The 14,966-nt window shown below is 45.2% G+C and overlaps 1 protein-coding gene across 2 annotated transcripts in view; it reads left to right on the forward strand.

Annotated features, from left to right (window-relative positions):
- Positions 1–14,966, forward strand: part of LOC147005046 (actin-related protein 3B-like) — a 48,451-nt gene that overhangs the window by 14,034 nt on the left and 19,451 nt on the right. The window contains exons 3-7 of one of the 2 annotated variants that reach the window (XM_085836136.1): positions 3,417–3,512; positions 5,831–5,938; positions 10,505–10,648; positions 12,514–12,687; positions 13,289–13,381. In XM_085836136.1, coding sequence (XP_085692262.1) covers positions 3,417–3,512; positions 5,831–5,938; positions 10,505–10,648; positions 12,514–12,687; positions 13,289–13,381 — 615 coding nt within the window. The remainder of the gene's footprint in view (positions 1–3,416; positions 3,513–5,830; positions 5,939–10,504; positions 10,649–12,513; positions 12,688–13,288; positions 13,382–14,966) is intronic. The other variant, XM_085836138.1, reaches the window with a different exon arrangement.

The raw sequence follows: 14,966 nt of genomic DNA on the forward strand, positions 1-14,966 counted from the left end.
CTGTTTCTATTTTGTGGAATAGTTTGTTAAGAACTGGGATTAGACCTTCTTTGAAGGTCTGATAGAACTCTGCACTAAACCCATCTGGTCCTGGGGTTTTATTGGTTGGGAGACTATTAATGACTGCTTCTATTTCTTTAGGGGAAATGGGACTGTTTAGATCGTTAACTTGATCCTGATTTAACTTTGGTACCTGGTATCTGTCTAGAAATTTGTCCATTTCGTCCAGGTTTTCCAGTTTTGTTGAGTATAGCCTTTTGTAGAAAGATCTGATGGCGTTTTGGATTTCTTCAGGATCTGTTGTTATGTCTCCCTTTTCATTTCTGATTTTGTTAATTAGGATGCTGTCCCTGTGCCCTCTAGTGAGTCTGGCTAAGGGTTTATCTATCTTGTTGATTTTCTCAGAGAACCAGCTCCTCCTTTGGTTGATTCTTTGAATAGTTCTTCTTGTTTCCACTTGGTTGATTTCGCCCCTGAGTTTGATTATTTCCTGGGTCTCATCCTTGGGAAAGTCTAATTGTTTCTCCCTCAGCAGTGCTCTCCCTCAGCTGCAGTTGGCTGATGTCTAGGGTAGAGCGCCGTGGCCTTCCACTTCGGCATGTGTATTGGTCTTGTTGGTTATGTTTCAGTACCATGGGTGACAAGCTTTCCCTGTCATTCCTAGGAGATTGCTTTGTAGTCTCAAAGTAGACCTCCTGGACCCTAACAATCTTTCTATCCTGTCTTCTCTCATGCTCCCTGAGCCTTAGGTTGTATTTGTTGCAGCTGGGCACCTCATGACCTGATATTCATTGTATTTTGACTAGTTGTGGTTTTCTGTGGTGGTCTCTGTCTCCTACAAAGACAACCTTCTGAGAGAGGACTGATGTCTTAGGGTTTCTATTGCTGTGATGAAACACCATGATCAAAAAAGCAAGTTGGGGAGGAAAAGGGTTTATTCAGCTTACACTTCCACAGCACTGTTTGTTCATCACCAAAGGAAGTCAGGACAGGAACTCAAGTTGGGCAGGAGCCTGGAGGCAGGAGCTGATGCAGAGGCCATGGAGGGATGCTGCTTACTGGCTTGCTTCCCCTGGCTTGCTCAGCCTGCTTTCCTACAGAATCCAGGCCTACCAATGCAGAGATGGCACCACCCACAGTGGGCTGGGCCCTCCCCCACTGATCACTAATTGATAAAATGCCTTAAAGCTGGGTCTCATGGAAGCCTTTTCTCCATTAAGATTCTCTTCTTTCAGGTAGCTGTAGCTTGTGTGTCAAATTGGCATGAGAGTAGCCATCACAGACGAGATTTACACTTACCTATGGGGATAAGAAAAAATGCTTCCATTGCTGTTGGGAGGTGTGCTGGTCTAATAAAGCAGTGTTAGTAGGCTCTCCTCTAGATCCATGACCTCTCTGGCCCCAGCAGGCAGGCTAGGTGGTCAGTACCAGGCTGTTGAGAAAGCCTTAGGTCCGATTGGTTACCAGCAAGTCTGAGAACTACTATTTAGGACTGTCTTGAAGGGCCGGTCATTATTGTGGTTCATCGCATTTTCACAGTCAGGTAGGACTACTAATTGCTAGCCTCCTTTGGCAGCTTGCATTGCACCTTCTTAAACTATGAAAGCTAGTTCTCAGAGAGGAGGCTTTCTCTGAGCATTCTTTATTTAAAGATAATTAGGGTTTAATTTGGGATTCTCGAGCAGTAACAGTGTTGTGATTATATACAGTCTATAGCTTACCTCACCCTGAGTAGCATATAAAAGGCCTTCTCAGCATTAATATTATTTTTCTGAGTTGATGCACAGTTAAAGACACTTTGGTTTTGCAAAACGTTAGATTGACATTGGGGCCAGATATTATTGGGCTGTCCTTTGTGTCATGGAGACTCTGTGCACCACAGAGTTAAAGTGACCATACTGAAGCCAGAGGCTTTATTTTCTAACTTGAAGTGTTAGTGGTGTGCTCTGCTGCCTTGACAACACCACAGACAAAGTGGTTCAAACAAGAGGCATGTAGTTTTCATAGTTTTGGAGGCTACAGGTTCAAGGCTAGGGTGGTACTGTCTGGGACGGCTCCTGGCGAGGGCCCTTTTCCTGGTCCTTCCATGCTGCCTTCTTGCTTGGCATCTTCCCTGTGCTAACATGTGTAAAGAAGAAGGGAGGCAGAGAGGCAGGTGGTAGGAGAGAGGAAGAGAGGAAGGAAGGAAAGAGGGAGGGCAGGTTTGTGGGTTTAGGGCCTTAATGCATGGACTATGGGGGACCCCCACTTGAGTTCAGAATAAAGGACTTTTTGCCAGAAGGCCTAGACCATTTTCATTTATTTTTGTATTTACATAAATATAAGATGTAGAACTTTATTGCTTTGGGAGAATACAGCGCCTTGTTTTAGTTTTTCTGCTGTTTGGTGATTTTTATCCTATTTTATGGTAGTTACTGTTTTTAAAAGGCTTCACGACTTGCTGAGAATCTTTCAAGAGTCTCATCTGCTTTTTTCCATGTCATGCTATGTGCACAACCACTATCCCTTACTCCTCAAAATGTGTGCAACCAGAAGCTTTTGAAGTTTGGAATACTTGAACATACATAATGAGATTCCATGGGCTTAGGACTGAGGTCTAAATGCTAAATGTATTTGGGCTTTACAAGGATCTGTACTTACAACCCCAGGATGATTTTATACTGTGCTTTTAGTGTACATGTGTACTGACTGACACCTGTCATGTAAGATCACTGTGACATCAGCTTGGTGCCCAGAATTTCAGGTTTGGAGTATCGTGGGCTGCTTCCTGTCCATCTGTCTGTCCGTCGGTCCGTCTGTCCGTGTGTGTGTGTTTTCCATTTGTGTTTCATTTACTTTTCTCTTTGTTTTAGTATTTTTACACAATATTGAATGTTAGCATTTGTTTTTAGTGCATGTGTGAGTGTGGGCTTGGTATGCCCAGGGCGTCACTGCCTGGGGAACATGGCGGCCAACCTGGAGTGTGGTGGGCGGAGCCTGCCACTGCTGCTGTGAGTGACAGGTGAGAGGAAGCTTCTGCCTGACCATTGCCTCTTCTTTGGAGCGCTCAGCTGTCTCTGGTCCAGGCACGGGGCCTAGCGTCCTGAGTCTTCACTCTTGGCTGTATTCTGTTGCCTTTGGTGTTATGCACCAGGGTTCTTTGTTTCAGGGTGGTTGGGTGTAATGTAGGTGATGAAGGAGCTCTTCCTTGTCTTTGACTTGTTGAACTTTGACCTTTGGGTGAGTCATGAGAGCAGAAGCCCCATACTGCCTTCACTGTACCTTGTCAAAGCTTTGAAGACCCACAGTAGGCGCCCTTAACTAGTCACCTTCAGTGAGGACCCTCTTGGCAACTAGGGAGTTCTAGAATACTCTGGCCAATGTATCTGTAGGTTAGCCTTTTTATTAACTCTGATGTAGTTAATGTTTTCTTACAGACAGAACCGCCACTGAACACACCAGAAAACAGAGAGTACCTTGCAGAAATCATGTTTGAATCATTTAATGTACCAGGACTCTACATTGCGGTACAGGTAATTAAAGAAAAACACCCACATTATCTTTGTGATTCTGTTGTGTAAGAAGCAGTAATTCCAAGGTCATTTGTGCTCAGTCTGGCTGGACACTCATAACTACCACTGAAGTGAGATTGGTCTGGATCTACAGATTTCCTAGGCAGAGTCTCATGTGTTTTTATTTGGGTGACAAGATAGAGATGTAGAGGCCTTCCTTCCTTCCTTCCTTCCTTCCTTCCTTCCTTCCTTCCTTCCTTCCTTCCTTCCTTCCTTCCTTTTTTAAAAAAACTTCTCACGCTTACTTTGCCTCACTGTTAAGAAAAAACAAAACAAACCTAATAACAGTGAAAGTGAAAAGAACAGACATCCTAAAATCCATTGGAAAACAAGGTAACCTGGGAAGCGTGTCTCAAGCCTCATACTACCACATGGGGGGATAAGGCAAGAGGTCAACCTGGGATAGATTTGTGTTCTGAGGCAAGTCTGAGTTGCAGAGTGAGATCCTGTCTCAAAAACACAATAAACAAACAAACAAACAAACAAACACCGAGCCAAAACAAAGTCAATGTCTCTAGAGAACCCTAGGATTCGGCTGCGTTAGTTCTGTGCACTCTGGCTTCGGAGAGGCCCTGAGCTCCCAGGGGCTTCAGGGCTCATCTTGAAGCTTTTTCTTGGCTTACAGTCTCATTGTTGCTTTAGTGGTTGTATATGAAGAAGTTGGTTGGAGTTTTGAGGAGTAACTGAGATGCATCCCTTTCCAAGATTCCTGCCTAATATTACTTTCTTCTAAGAGAGAAGAGTCCCAGGGGAGATGCAGTTTGGAGGTGCTGCACTGTTGTCTCCTCATGATCAGTCATAATGCCTCTTGGCACAGCAAAGGCTCCAACCATTCTTACACGGGAATCTAGAATCATTATTTTTTCTCCTGGTCTTTTTTGAGATAAGGTTTCTCTGTGTAACCATGACTGACCTGGAACTCACTCGGTAGACCAAGCTGGCCTCAAACTTACAGAGATCAGCCTGCCTCTGCTGGCATTAAAGGCATGAGCCACACTGCCCAGCTGAGACCTATTCATTCTGTTCTCTCCCAGGATACATATAATGTATAGAATAGGAAGGTACTCAGGAACACCGAACTTACTATTATTATTTGAACTATAACCTACAGTTGCCTCAAAGTCAGGATGATCCCCCTGTCTCACCCTCTTTGAGTATGTGATGACAAGAGTGTTCCACAATGTCCCACAATAACTATTAGTTCTTAAGATGATCCACATGCCATACTTAGAGTCTCCATGACATGAAGGACAGCCAAATAATTTGGTATCTGGCCACAATGTCAATCTAACATTTTGCAAAACCAAAATATCTTTAACTGTGTATCAACTCAGAACATTGATGTTAATGCTGAGAAGGCCTTTTATATGCTGCTCAGGGTGAGGCGAGTGTTGCACTGCTAACAGTCATGTTTTTTAAAAGTGAATTCCTATGTTCTGCCTTGGCCTGACATTCGCTGGACAGTTCCTTGCTGTGGGTGTCCTGTGCATGGCAGAATGTGGGGCAGCAGCCCCCTTGCCCCCCACATACACACACCGCCTCCTCACCTCTGACAAACTGTGACTGTGGGCAATGGCAGCGGACATGGCCAGCTGCTCTGTGAGGAGAGAGTTGCCTTTGGCTGAGAACTGCTGTCTTGCATCTCTCAGATGAGAGTTTCTGGGTGGGGGGCGGCCCTCATCATCCGTGAGAGAAGAGCTCCATGCGGGCTGGGAGAGTGCTTGCCCAGCATAAACCCTGGGGTTGATCCCAAGCCCGGAATAAACTGTGTATGGTGACACACATCTGAATTCCTAATACTCTGGAGCTGGAGGCAGGAAGATCAGGAGTTAGGCCATTCTTGGCTGCACAGTGAGCCTGGGTTTCATGAGACCTTGCCTTGAACCACAAACTCCCGAACAAACAAACAAACAAGCAAAGAAAAGCCCCAGCTCCATGTGTCTTACCTTGTAGTGTTTGTGGCTGCGCTTGGACCACCAGCAGATTAGAAGTTAAACCTTATGATTTAGCAGTGGGATTCCACTTCATTGATTTTGTTTGTAAAGCTTTATAGGTTCTTGTTGAAAACTTGACTCCTTCATTTGAAGTGAAAACTGGCATGCAGGTTAGCTGAGTGAGAATTGTAATGTAGGAGATGTGGGGTCGGGAAAGGGAAGTTTCTCAGATTTATTAAGTAAGAAAGAGTTCACTGCAGGATCTGAGACCAGCTGAGCAGTGGCTTTTGATCTTCCTGGTTGTGATGCCTCTCTTCAGTGGCTGATCAATGTCTCTCTTTCTAGGCAGTGCTGGCTCTGGCAGCCTCTTGGACATCCCGGCAAGTTGGTGAACGCACACTAACGGGGATAGTTATAGACAGTGGAGATGGTGTCACCCACGTTATCCCGGTGGTAAGCACGGGGTTCTTATTTTACTCTCTGAGGTTTAAGCTGACCTGGGGTAAGAGAAGAAATGAAAAGGCAAATCAAAACGCAGCCTACTCAAGTAACATGCCAGCTTTTACGTGGTGTAGTAGAAACAGCTATGGGACCGACCGACTTCTTCCTTCCTTCCTTCCTTCCTTCCTTCCTTCCTTCCTTCCTTCCTTCCTTCCTTCCTTCCTCCCTCCCTCCCTCCCTCCCTCCCTCCCTCTCTCTCTCTCTCTCTCTCTTTCTTTCTTTCTTTCCTTCCTTCTTTCCTTCTTTCTCTCTCTCTTTCACCCTCTCTTTTTCTCTCTCTCTTTCTTTCTTTCTTTCTTTCTTTCTTTCTTTCTTTCTTTCTTTCTTTCTTTCTTTCCTTCTTTCTCTCTCTCTCTTTCACTCTCTCTCTCTTCCTTTCTTTCTCTTTCTCTCTCTCTCTTTTCCCTCTCTCCTTCCCTCCCTCCTTCCCTCCCTCCTTCCCTCCCTCCCGTTTGTTCTTTCTTTCTTTCTTTCTTTCTTTCTTTCTTTCTTTCTTTCTTTCTTTCTTTCTTTCTTTCCTTCCTTCCTTTTTTCTTTCTTCTTCTCTTTTTCTCTTTCTTTCTTTCCTTCTTTCTTTCTTTCTCTCTTTCTTCCTCTCTCTCTCTCTCTCTCTCTCTCTCTCTCTCTCTCTCTCTCTCTCTCTCTCTCTCTCTCTCTCTCTCTTTCTCTCTCTCTCTGTTTATTGTGAGATAGGATTTTCTTATCTGGCTTGAACTGACAGACATCTATCTGCCTCTGCCTCTCAAGTGCTGGGATTCAAAGTATACGTCACCATGCCAGCCTTGGCAATGCGAATTTAGAGTTCAGGAAGGTGAGAAAGAGTTCAAAAAGTGGCTATGTTTGTGCCTTCGTTGGTTTTGCAATATGGAGCAAATTATGTAGTCACATGCTTTTTTTTGGCCAGGATTCTGCTGTATTCCCACGAGTGTCACGTGAGTGTCCTGGCTTGAATGAAAATGGTCCATAGGGAGTGGCACTGTTAGGGGGTGTGGCCTTTTGGAGGAAGTACATCACTGGGAGTGGGCTTTGAGGTTTCAGATGCTCAAGCCAGGCCTATTGGACTATTTATTCCTGCTGCCTGAGGATCCAGATATAGACCTCTCAGCTCCCTCTTCAGCACCATGTCTGCCTGCAGGCCACCATGCTTCCACCATGACAATAATGGACTAAACCTCTGAACTGTAAGCCACCCCAATTCAATGTTTCCCTTTATAAGAGTTTCGATGGCCATGGTGTCTTCACAGTAATAGAATTCCTAAGTAAGACACTCATCATTGGAGCTGCTTCAGTTAGACATCATTCTGATGTCAACGTCAAGGGTCAGTGACAGGCTCTGCTCATCTGGGGCTGAGGAGAACTTGCTCTTGCCTCTGAATGAATTCAAGAGTGACAATCACATTTGATTGCAGGGCTCCTTATGCTATCACCTTTGGGTTTTAAGTCGTTAGGGGAGTCAATGCAGGAGGCTTTCTCATCTTTCCTTTGGTCCAAGGGATGACTTAAAGGAATTATTTAAAAAATCAACAGTGTCAGTAGAAAGTCAGACAGTCATGATCATCCCCCTTCAGGTTTTCTCAGTAGCCATAGTTACGGTGTTAACCACAGTTATTTATGTTACCCATCGTTATAAACACACACATCAATTATATGAAGTTCTGTGGCTTGGTTTTGTTACTTGGAGGGTGTGTGTATACTGTGTTTGCATGGAGTTGCATGCCATGATCATATGTAGTAGTCATATGAGCTTGTGGGCCTCACTTCTCTCTACCATGTGAGCTCCAGGGATCAAACTCAGGCCGAGCACCCTTATCTGCTAAGCTATTTTACCAGCCCTTAAATAAGTTTAAGTTTTGAAAAAAAAGTTATTTAATGATGTTTGTGTCTCTGTATGGGTTTGTGCACATGAATACAGGTTCCCCCAAGAGGCCAGAGGCATTGAAACCCCTGGAACTGGAGTTATTTTGTCTGCTGTCCGATATCAGCGCTGGCAACGGAGCTTAGTCTGCAGCAAGAGCAGTTCATGACCTTAGTCGCTGAGCCATTTCTCCAGCCTCCTAAATGTAAATTTAAAATGCAAATAAGAGAATTAAAAAATCCAAAACTGAGTGGGGTGGCACAAGCCTGTAATTCCAGCGTTTGAAAGGTGAAGGCAGGAGATTCAGAAGAGAAAGGTCAACCTTGGCTTAATACTGAGCTTAGGGCCAGCCCGGGATACGTGAGACCCGTGTCAACCAGCTTCACAAAATTGAACATCTTCTACCTTCATGTCGTGTGTGTATATACACCAAACAAACAAACAAACAAACAAACAAACAAAACCCAACTTGGCTAAAGCCAAGCAAGACGGGTGAACTTCCTCTCTTGCTGCTTTGTGTCTGCTGAAAGGCTAAAGTCATGAAAGGCTTTATGGTCCCTGTCACCCTGTACCCCTGCCCACGTGTCCTCTTCATGGGAGGAGTGGACCCTTCAGAGCCGTCTCAGAGGCTGGCTCTGTGGGAGTTGCTGGAGGAGGTGCTGCCCCTCTGGCTTTCTCACTGCTGTGCTGCCTTGTAGAGCAGAGGGCCTTTGCTCCCAGTGCTGGAGCCCCAGGTCTGCCTGCACCCCTTCTCCATCATCTCCACACTGTGGGCCAGGGTGAGCAGAGGCCCTTCTATCACTTGTTCCCTTTGCCCAGGGTCAAGGGTCACTCAGAAAGTGTATGGTAGGAAGAAAAGACATTTCACATAGAGCCCAAGTCCAGAGAGAAAGGGTTTTGTAATTTATTACTGTAGATTCTTCTCCCATTTATAAAAATTAATTTGTTACTGATAATCTGGGTAAAGTTAAGAGAACAAAATTACTCATAAATCCATCTAGACAATCACACTATGAACTGCATAGCCTCTCAAGTGTTGGTTAAAATACACATGCACAAGCACAGAGAATATCTTCTGTCTAGTTTGTGTTCTAACAGTATAAATAATACTAAAGTTGTATTTTGCACATTCATTTAATGATACCTTTTCTGTATGGTCAAACATCCTATGAAAAATTGTCACCTAAAATCATGGTGTGTGATCTAAAGTGACATGGTGGTGACTGTCCTGCTGTTGGGTGCGAAGCACACTGAGAAGCCTACTTAATGCTGGCTTTAGGAATTGGTGTATGTGGGTCTCACGGGGTGATTGGGAAGATTCCATGTGTTAGAAGCTAATGTTTAATTGCTTGTACATACCGTTTCTCTAAAAATATTTTACAAATAGTTGTACTTTGCAGAAAGGACCAATGTTTTGTCTAGAAGTTAGGAGCATGGGGGAGGAGCCCAGGAGGACTTGGGGAGGTGATCCTTACAGCTTAGCATGGCTCTGTCTGTGCCTGTACTGATGGATGTAGTACACACACACACACACACACACACACACACACACACACACAGTACACACTCACACACACACACACACACACAGTACACACTCACACACACACACACACACACACACGCACACACACACACATGCGTGTACCCAGCATGGAGCTGTGGTTCATCTTCATGTCCTCTCTTTCCCCCTGGCCCTGTGGCACAGCGACCACAAAGTGCTAGTGTGAGAAACTGACCACCAGTGTCCCCACACCTGAGTCGCTGCAGACAAGCTGCATGGGTGGCCAGGCTTGTGGCTGCTATGGCAAGTGTGTGCAAACAGAAGGTCAGTGAGGGGACTTTGGGCCCATCACTGCTGTGGGCAGGTGGACTCTAGGCACTCCTGCTAGTGGATGGCAGAGTTATTGTGGACTCCCACAGGCCCCTCACAGACATGCCTTTAGTAGCTCAGAAAGGCATCAGGGAGCATCCAGATCCTAAGATGCACTGGTCTTAGCTAGCACTGACTGGTTAGCTTCTTTGAATCACTTTCAATGTGCTGAACAGAGCCATGTCTTGAATCCTTAGTATCTGCCCTTAAAGCCCATGTGTGACCGGCTGGGTTTTATTTCATAGACGCTGTAAATGCCCTCAGGGTATTTGCTCCACACTAGGGATGGAGGTTAGGATCCCTGACCCAGGGTTGGGATCCAGGCTTTGGGGATCACCGTCCTCTGTGCTTTTCCACAGTTGCTAACTTTGAGTTAGGAGCAGCTTCATCGGTGGTTTAACAGTGCACAGACAAAGCCTGTTCGGCCTACTTAGAGGAAAGCTTCACTGTCAGGTTAGCTCCTCTCTCAGGCAGCAGCACCTTTTACAAACGACCAATTCTGTGTCGTTGCCTACATGTTCCTAATGGAAACATTTTGGTTGCTTATGGAGATTCAGGTTATTGGAGTCATTCAGAATTTTAAATATTAATGGAACTTCAGATGCTGTCATTTAAAAAGACCAGAGATACTGAACCTTTTAAGTGGGAGCCATTAAATGCTAGTTCAGTGCTCAGAAGGGTGGACATCTGGGAAGGGGAGGGTGGGGACCTGCTGAGTGCACGGGCTCTGGACTGTGGTTAGTGACGTGGCTGTCCTGCCTCCTCTCCTCTTCTCTCCTCTCTTCTCCAGGCAGAAGGTTATGTAATTGGAAGCTGCATCAAACACATCCCAATTGCAGGTAGAGATATTACATATTTCATTCAACAGCTGCTAAGGGAGAGGGAGGTGGGAATCCCTCCTGAGCAGTCACTGGAAACCGCAAAAGCCATCAAGGTAAAAACAGAAGGGAACCTGGCTGGTTTGGGGGTGAGGGAGATGGTGCTTGGGTGTTCCCCTCAATGCCACTGCCCCTCCTGCTCCCTTCCTGTCCCCCGTGAGTGTGGGCCTTGGTTGTTTTGCCATTGAGTTTCCTGTGCTGGGGACGTGAGGCTCAGTGTGCTCTCCTACACAGAGAGCGGCTTCTGAGCTGGTGTTGAGCCACCGGTGTGTGGAGTAGAGCGTTGTTTAATTAAAGCCTAATTAAACCAAACCTTCAATTAGCTGCATGCTGCTTCCCCATCTCCCTCCGTGCTTCCATTTAGAATCAGGAGGCGAGTCGCAGCAGTAGCTGTCAGGAATCCTGAGGTGTCTGCGTGCTTTGTGTCCTGAGAGTACACCTCAGAACCCTGCCAGTCTAGATCTCAGGGTCCTTAAACAGAATCCACCTGCCTGTCTCCAGACCTCAGTTACCTGTTACAGCAGTGACAGGAAAATGTGAACTTAGTAACAAAAGAGCAAAGTGACTCTTAGGTCATTATTTAGAGGGTCTACTTGACCTCACCCATCTTCCTATTGGTGTGGGCATGGCAGTTACAGACTTTTAAAAGGAATTTTTCTTCTCAGCTAGCAAAACTAAAACATTAAAAAAAATCAAAATGCAAGAGATTCCTGAGTGTTCAAGACTGGTTATCATATATCGAGAGGAGGGAGGGTTTTGTTTGAATCTGGAGAAGGGTCTGAGGTGGGGTATGACATGTGACCTCACACAGCTCTGGTTCTGAGCTGCAGCGTAGAGGGGTAACTCTCCTGCTGTTTCCTCTCAGCCAAGCATCTCTGGAGGTTGGTTAAATTCAAAGAGGCAGGGGACAAGATTTCTGAATTTTGGCTGATGCTAGTTGAGAACAATCCTTTTGGGATGGGACAGGTAGAGGGCTGGCTCCTACAGAAAAAAATGCCACCTGTCCCTCCCTCGTGGGCTTGGGCTTCCCAGGACTGGGGAGACTTGAAGTCCTCAAGCAAAAGGGAAAAACTGGTCGTTCCATGGTGGGGAGAGATTTGAAAAGATGTCCTCAGACTTCTTTGTAGACTAAAATATTTCCAAGGTTTCCCCTCAGCCTTTGTTTCCTTTTCCTCAGTGAGAGCCATCTCTTGGCAGCCCCAGTGCTCTCGCCTGATTCTGCTCTTATTCTACAGTAGCTGCCAACTGATGTCATGATGTTTGCTTATTTCAGTCACCTAGTGTCTGACTCTGAGATAGATGACCTCTGAGAGGGATCTAAGTGTTTCATCGACTGTGTATCTCCAGTGTTGATCAAGTGACTTAGAATACCTAACCAGCAAGGTCAGGGGATCAAGCAGACATTTAACAGGAGGGAGGGCAGATAGCATTCCCTTACGCATGTGTGCACATTCTCTCTCTCTCTCTCTCTCTCTCTCTCTCTCTCTCTCTCTCTCTCTCTCTCTCTCTCTCTCTCATGCAGTTGGCTTCTGGGCCAAGCTTAGCTTGCTGTTCTTGTGGACAGTAGTGAGGCTGGCACCTGACAGGGAGCCTGAGGGGGCAAGCAAAGCCTGGGTGGAGACAAGGAGCTGATGTTTTATAGATAGATATTCTTTCAGACAATATGGCAACAGAATTAGGGAGAACATGGTAGTGATGTGTAACCATTGCAGAGAAAACAGACTTACCTACTCAAGTGTAGTCATGCTTAAGCTGAAAGACAACAGGACACATGCTTGATGGTTCAATCACCCAAGAGTTACAGTGTAGGCAGAGATGAGTTCAGAGGTGTCTGTGAGATGTGGGTTCCTGTGTATTTGTCAGAGGGCAGAGGTGCGGGTACTTATCAATGCTTTGGCCATGTCTTTTTGTGTACATACAGGAGAAGTACTGTTACATTTGCCCGGATATTGTCAGAGAATTTGCTAAGTATGACGTAGATCCTCGGAAGTGGATCAAACAGTACACAGGGATCAATGCCATCAACCGGAAGAAGTTCATTATAGATGTTGGTTATGAAAGGTTCCTGGGACCAGAAATATTCTTTCACCCTGAGGTAAGATGTCTGAGTGTACTGAGTAGTGTATGTGGAGCGATGCTGCCCTCCAGTGTGCAGAAGGAGCAGTTCCCAGTAAAGGGACCCAGTGAGCAAGTTGGTTTCACATGGTGGTTCCCTCCGCAGAGTGGTTGCCTGGTGTGCCTTGCTGTAGGCTTACCCGCTTTAACAGTTAAGGTTGGGGTTATCCTGGGCATGAGGAAGATCTCTGAAGAGCAATAGAATAAATGGATTTGAAACTGATCTCCAGGCACCTGTAGGAATAAAGCAGTCACTAATCTCAAGGCCTGTGTGCATTGATCCCTGTATGAAAGTAACAGTAAGACGGAGTGTTTTGTGACTGTGCGTGTAAAACCAGTGAATGCCCAGCTGGTGAACTGTCTCATAACTGTCTGCAACTCCAGCTCCAGGGGATATGCTGTCTTCTTCTGGTCTCTGCGGGCACTGCACTCAGATGCTCAAACCCACACCCAGACACACCCACACACATAACAAAGTACATAATTAAAAGTAAAAATGAAGTCTTAACATTTTGTTTGAAAATAGTTTGTGTTATTTGAGAAAGTGTATAATATTTCTTTCCTATTTATATAAAATATAGTTTGCCAACCCAGACTTTATGGAGTCCATCTCGGATGTTGTTGATGACGTCATACAGAGCTGTCCCATAGATGTGCGCCGGCCGCTGTATAAGGTATAAACTTCTTGGGTAAGGTGTTTTGAGTTCCTTCCCACATAAAAGGCCTGTAGTTGTTGGCTATCCATGTAGCAAGTCTTCATCACTGTTTTCCTGCTCCCGGCAGGAAACACGTTCCAGTTGTGTATAACTGAGAGCTTTGACTCAGAGAGGGGATGAGTGGGACGCTGGGAATATGACACAACCAACAGAGGGACTTTTCAAACTCTTTTCTTCCTCCCTTCCCCTCCCTCCTCTGCTTGAGCGCAGACCATGACTTTCCTGTCTCGCCCTCCCTAGCACTGGGGTTTCAAACCCTGTGTCTCCATGCCTGGCGTGAGCTGTCTTTTTGTCTTGACTGTCAAACTGGATTGAGTTACACAGCCTGAGCCATACACACCAATTGAAAGAGGAAGGTTTGCCCTGCTCAGGCTCTCTGGGAACCGCTCTTATTCTTTGCTGGGTATTTACGGTCAGTGCTGAGGTTAGCCCGGCAGTAAGTACAAATATGCACGTGGAGGAGTTTTTCAAAATTCTTTGATTGTCTGGAATTGTAAGAATGAAACGAGAGAAATCTAGTCATTGTTACATGAAATGAATAATGGCTGACAGCTGGTTAGCAAGAGCAGAAATTATCTTCAGATAATATGTGCATGTGTGCATCAAGCCTTCATCCTCAGCTAACGTGCATGTGTGCATCGAGCCTTTGATTCAGCTTCATGACCTCACATTACACTATGCACACACAGGCATCTACATTTTAAACAGAGAAAGGTGCTTAGTGAAAATGTATTAACTACTGCTGTGTTCCATACTAGGTACTACATACCTTTTAAAGAATGGGGTAAATTCCCATGGAAAAGTCTTTGGTGGGAAAACAGCTATTGTCATCCAACTCATATGAGTATAGTGCAAGGGGTTTAATAGTTACTTGCATTTCCTTATTCTTATATATATATTTTTTATTTACAGGATATTGCTGTGCAGTCTAGGTTGACTCTAAACTTGTAGTCATTTGCCTTAATGCTCTGTTTGTTGGATTATTTGTATAGCATTTCCGGGCTTTCATTAATCTTGTACTGAGAGTCACTATACAGTCACACACATACTTCCAGATTGAATTTTGTGTCTCGTTGCTTTCCAGGTCCTGTTGCTGTTGAGAAGCAACCTTGAGCTTCTTCCAGCTGAACAGATTATTCTTGAAAGCACATTACTAATTGTAGGCCTTAATCAATTAACAAATATCTGTGATGCATTGAGTGTGTATATGTTAGAGAACTGAATCAAACAGTTGCCTATGGCCACTCCCTGTAGGCATGCTGTTTCTGTCTGCATATCACAGTCAAACAGAGACGAGCCCTTGAAATACCAGTCCCTGTCCCAAAGCCCATCTATACAGCTCTGAGTTAGTGAGGTTTCTGCATGTAGGGGGTCTAGAGTATACCGTGTCTTTGAACTTGTATGTATTTGGGAGGATCATGTTAACTGCTAAATGGCAAGGTTGGCTTTTGAACCAGTTTCCTGTATCTTTGATAAGTTTAGGCCTTCCCTACTGAGTCACTCTGCCCATCTCTGAAGAGATAGTGAGAAGAAAACCTTGCCT

The sequence above is a fragment of the Mus caroli genome, unplaced genomic scaffold, assembly GCF_978045245.1.
Source record: "Mus caroli unplaced genomic scaffold, Mus_caroli_1 scaffold_4, whole genome shotgun sequence".
In the NCBI taxonomy this organism is placed as follows: Eukaryota; Metazoa; Chordata; class Mammalia; order Rodentia; family Muridae; genus Mus; species Mus caroli.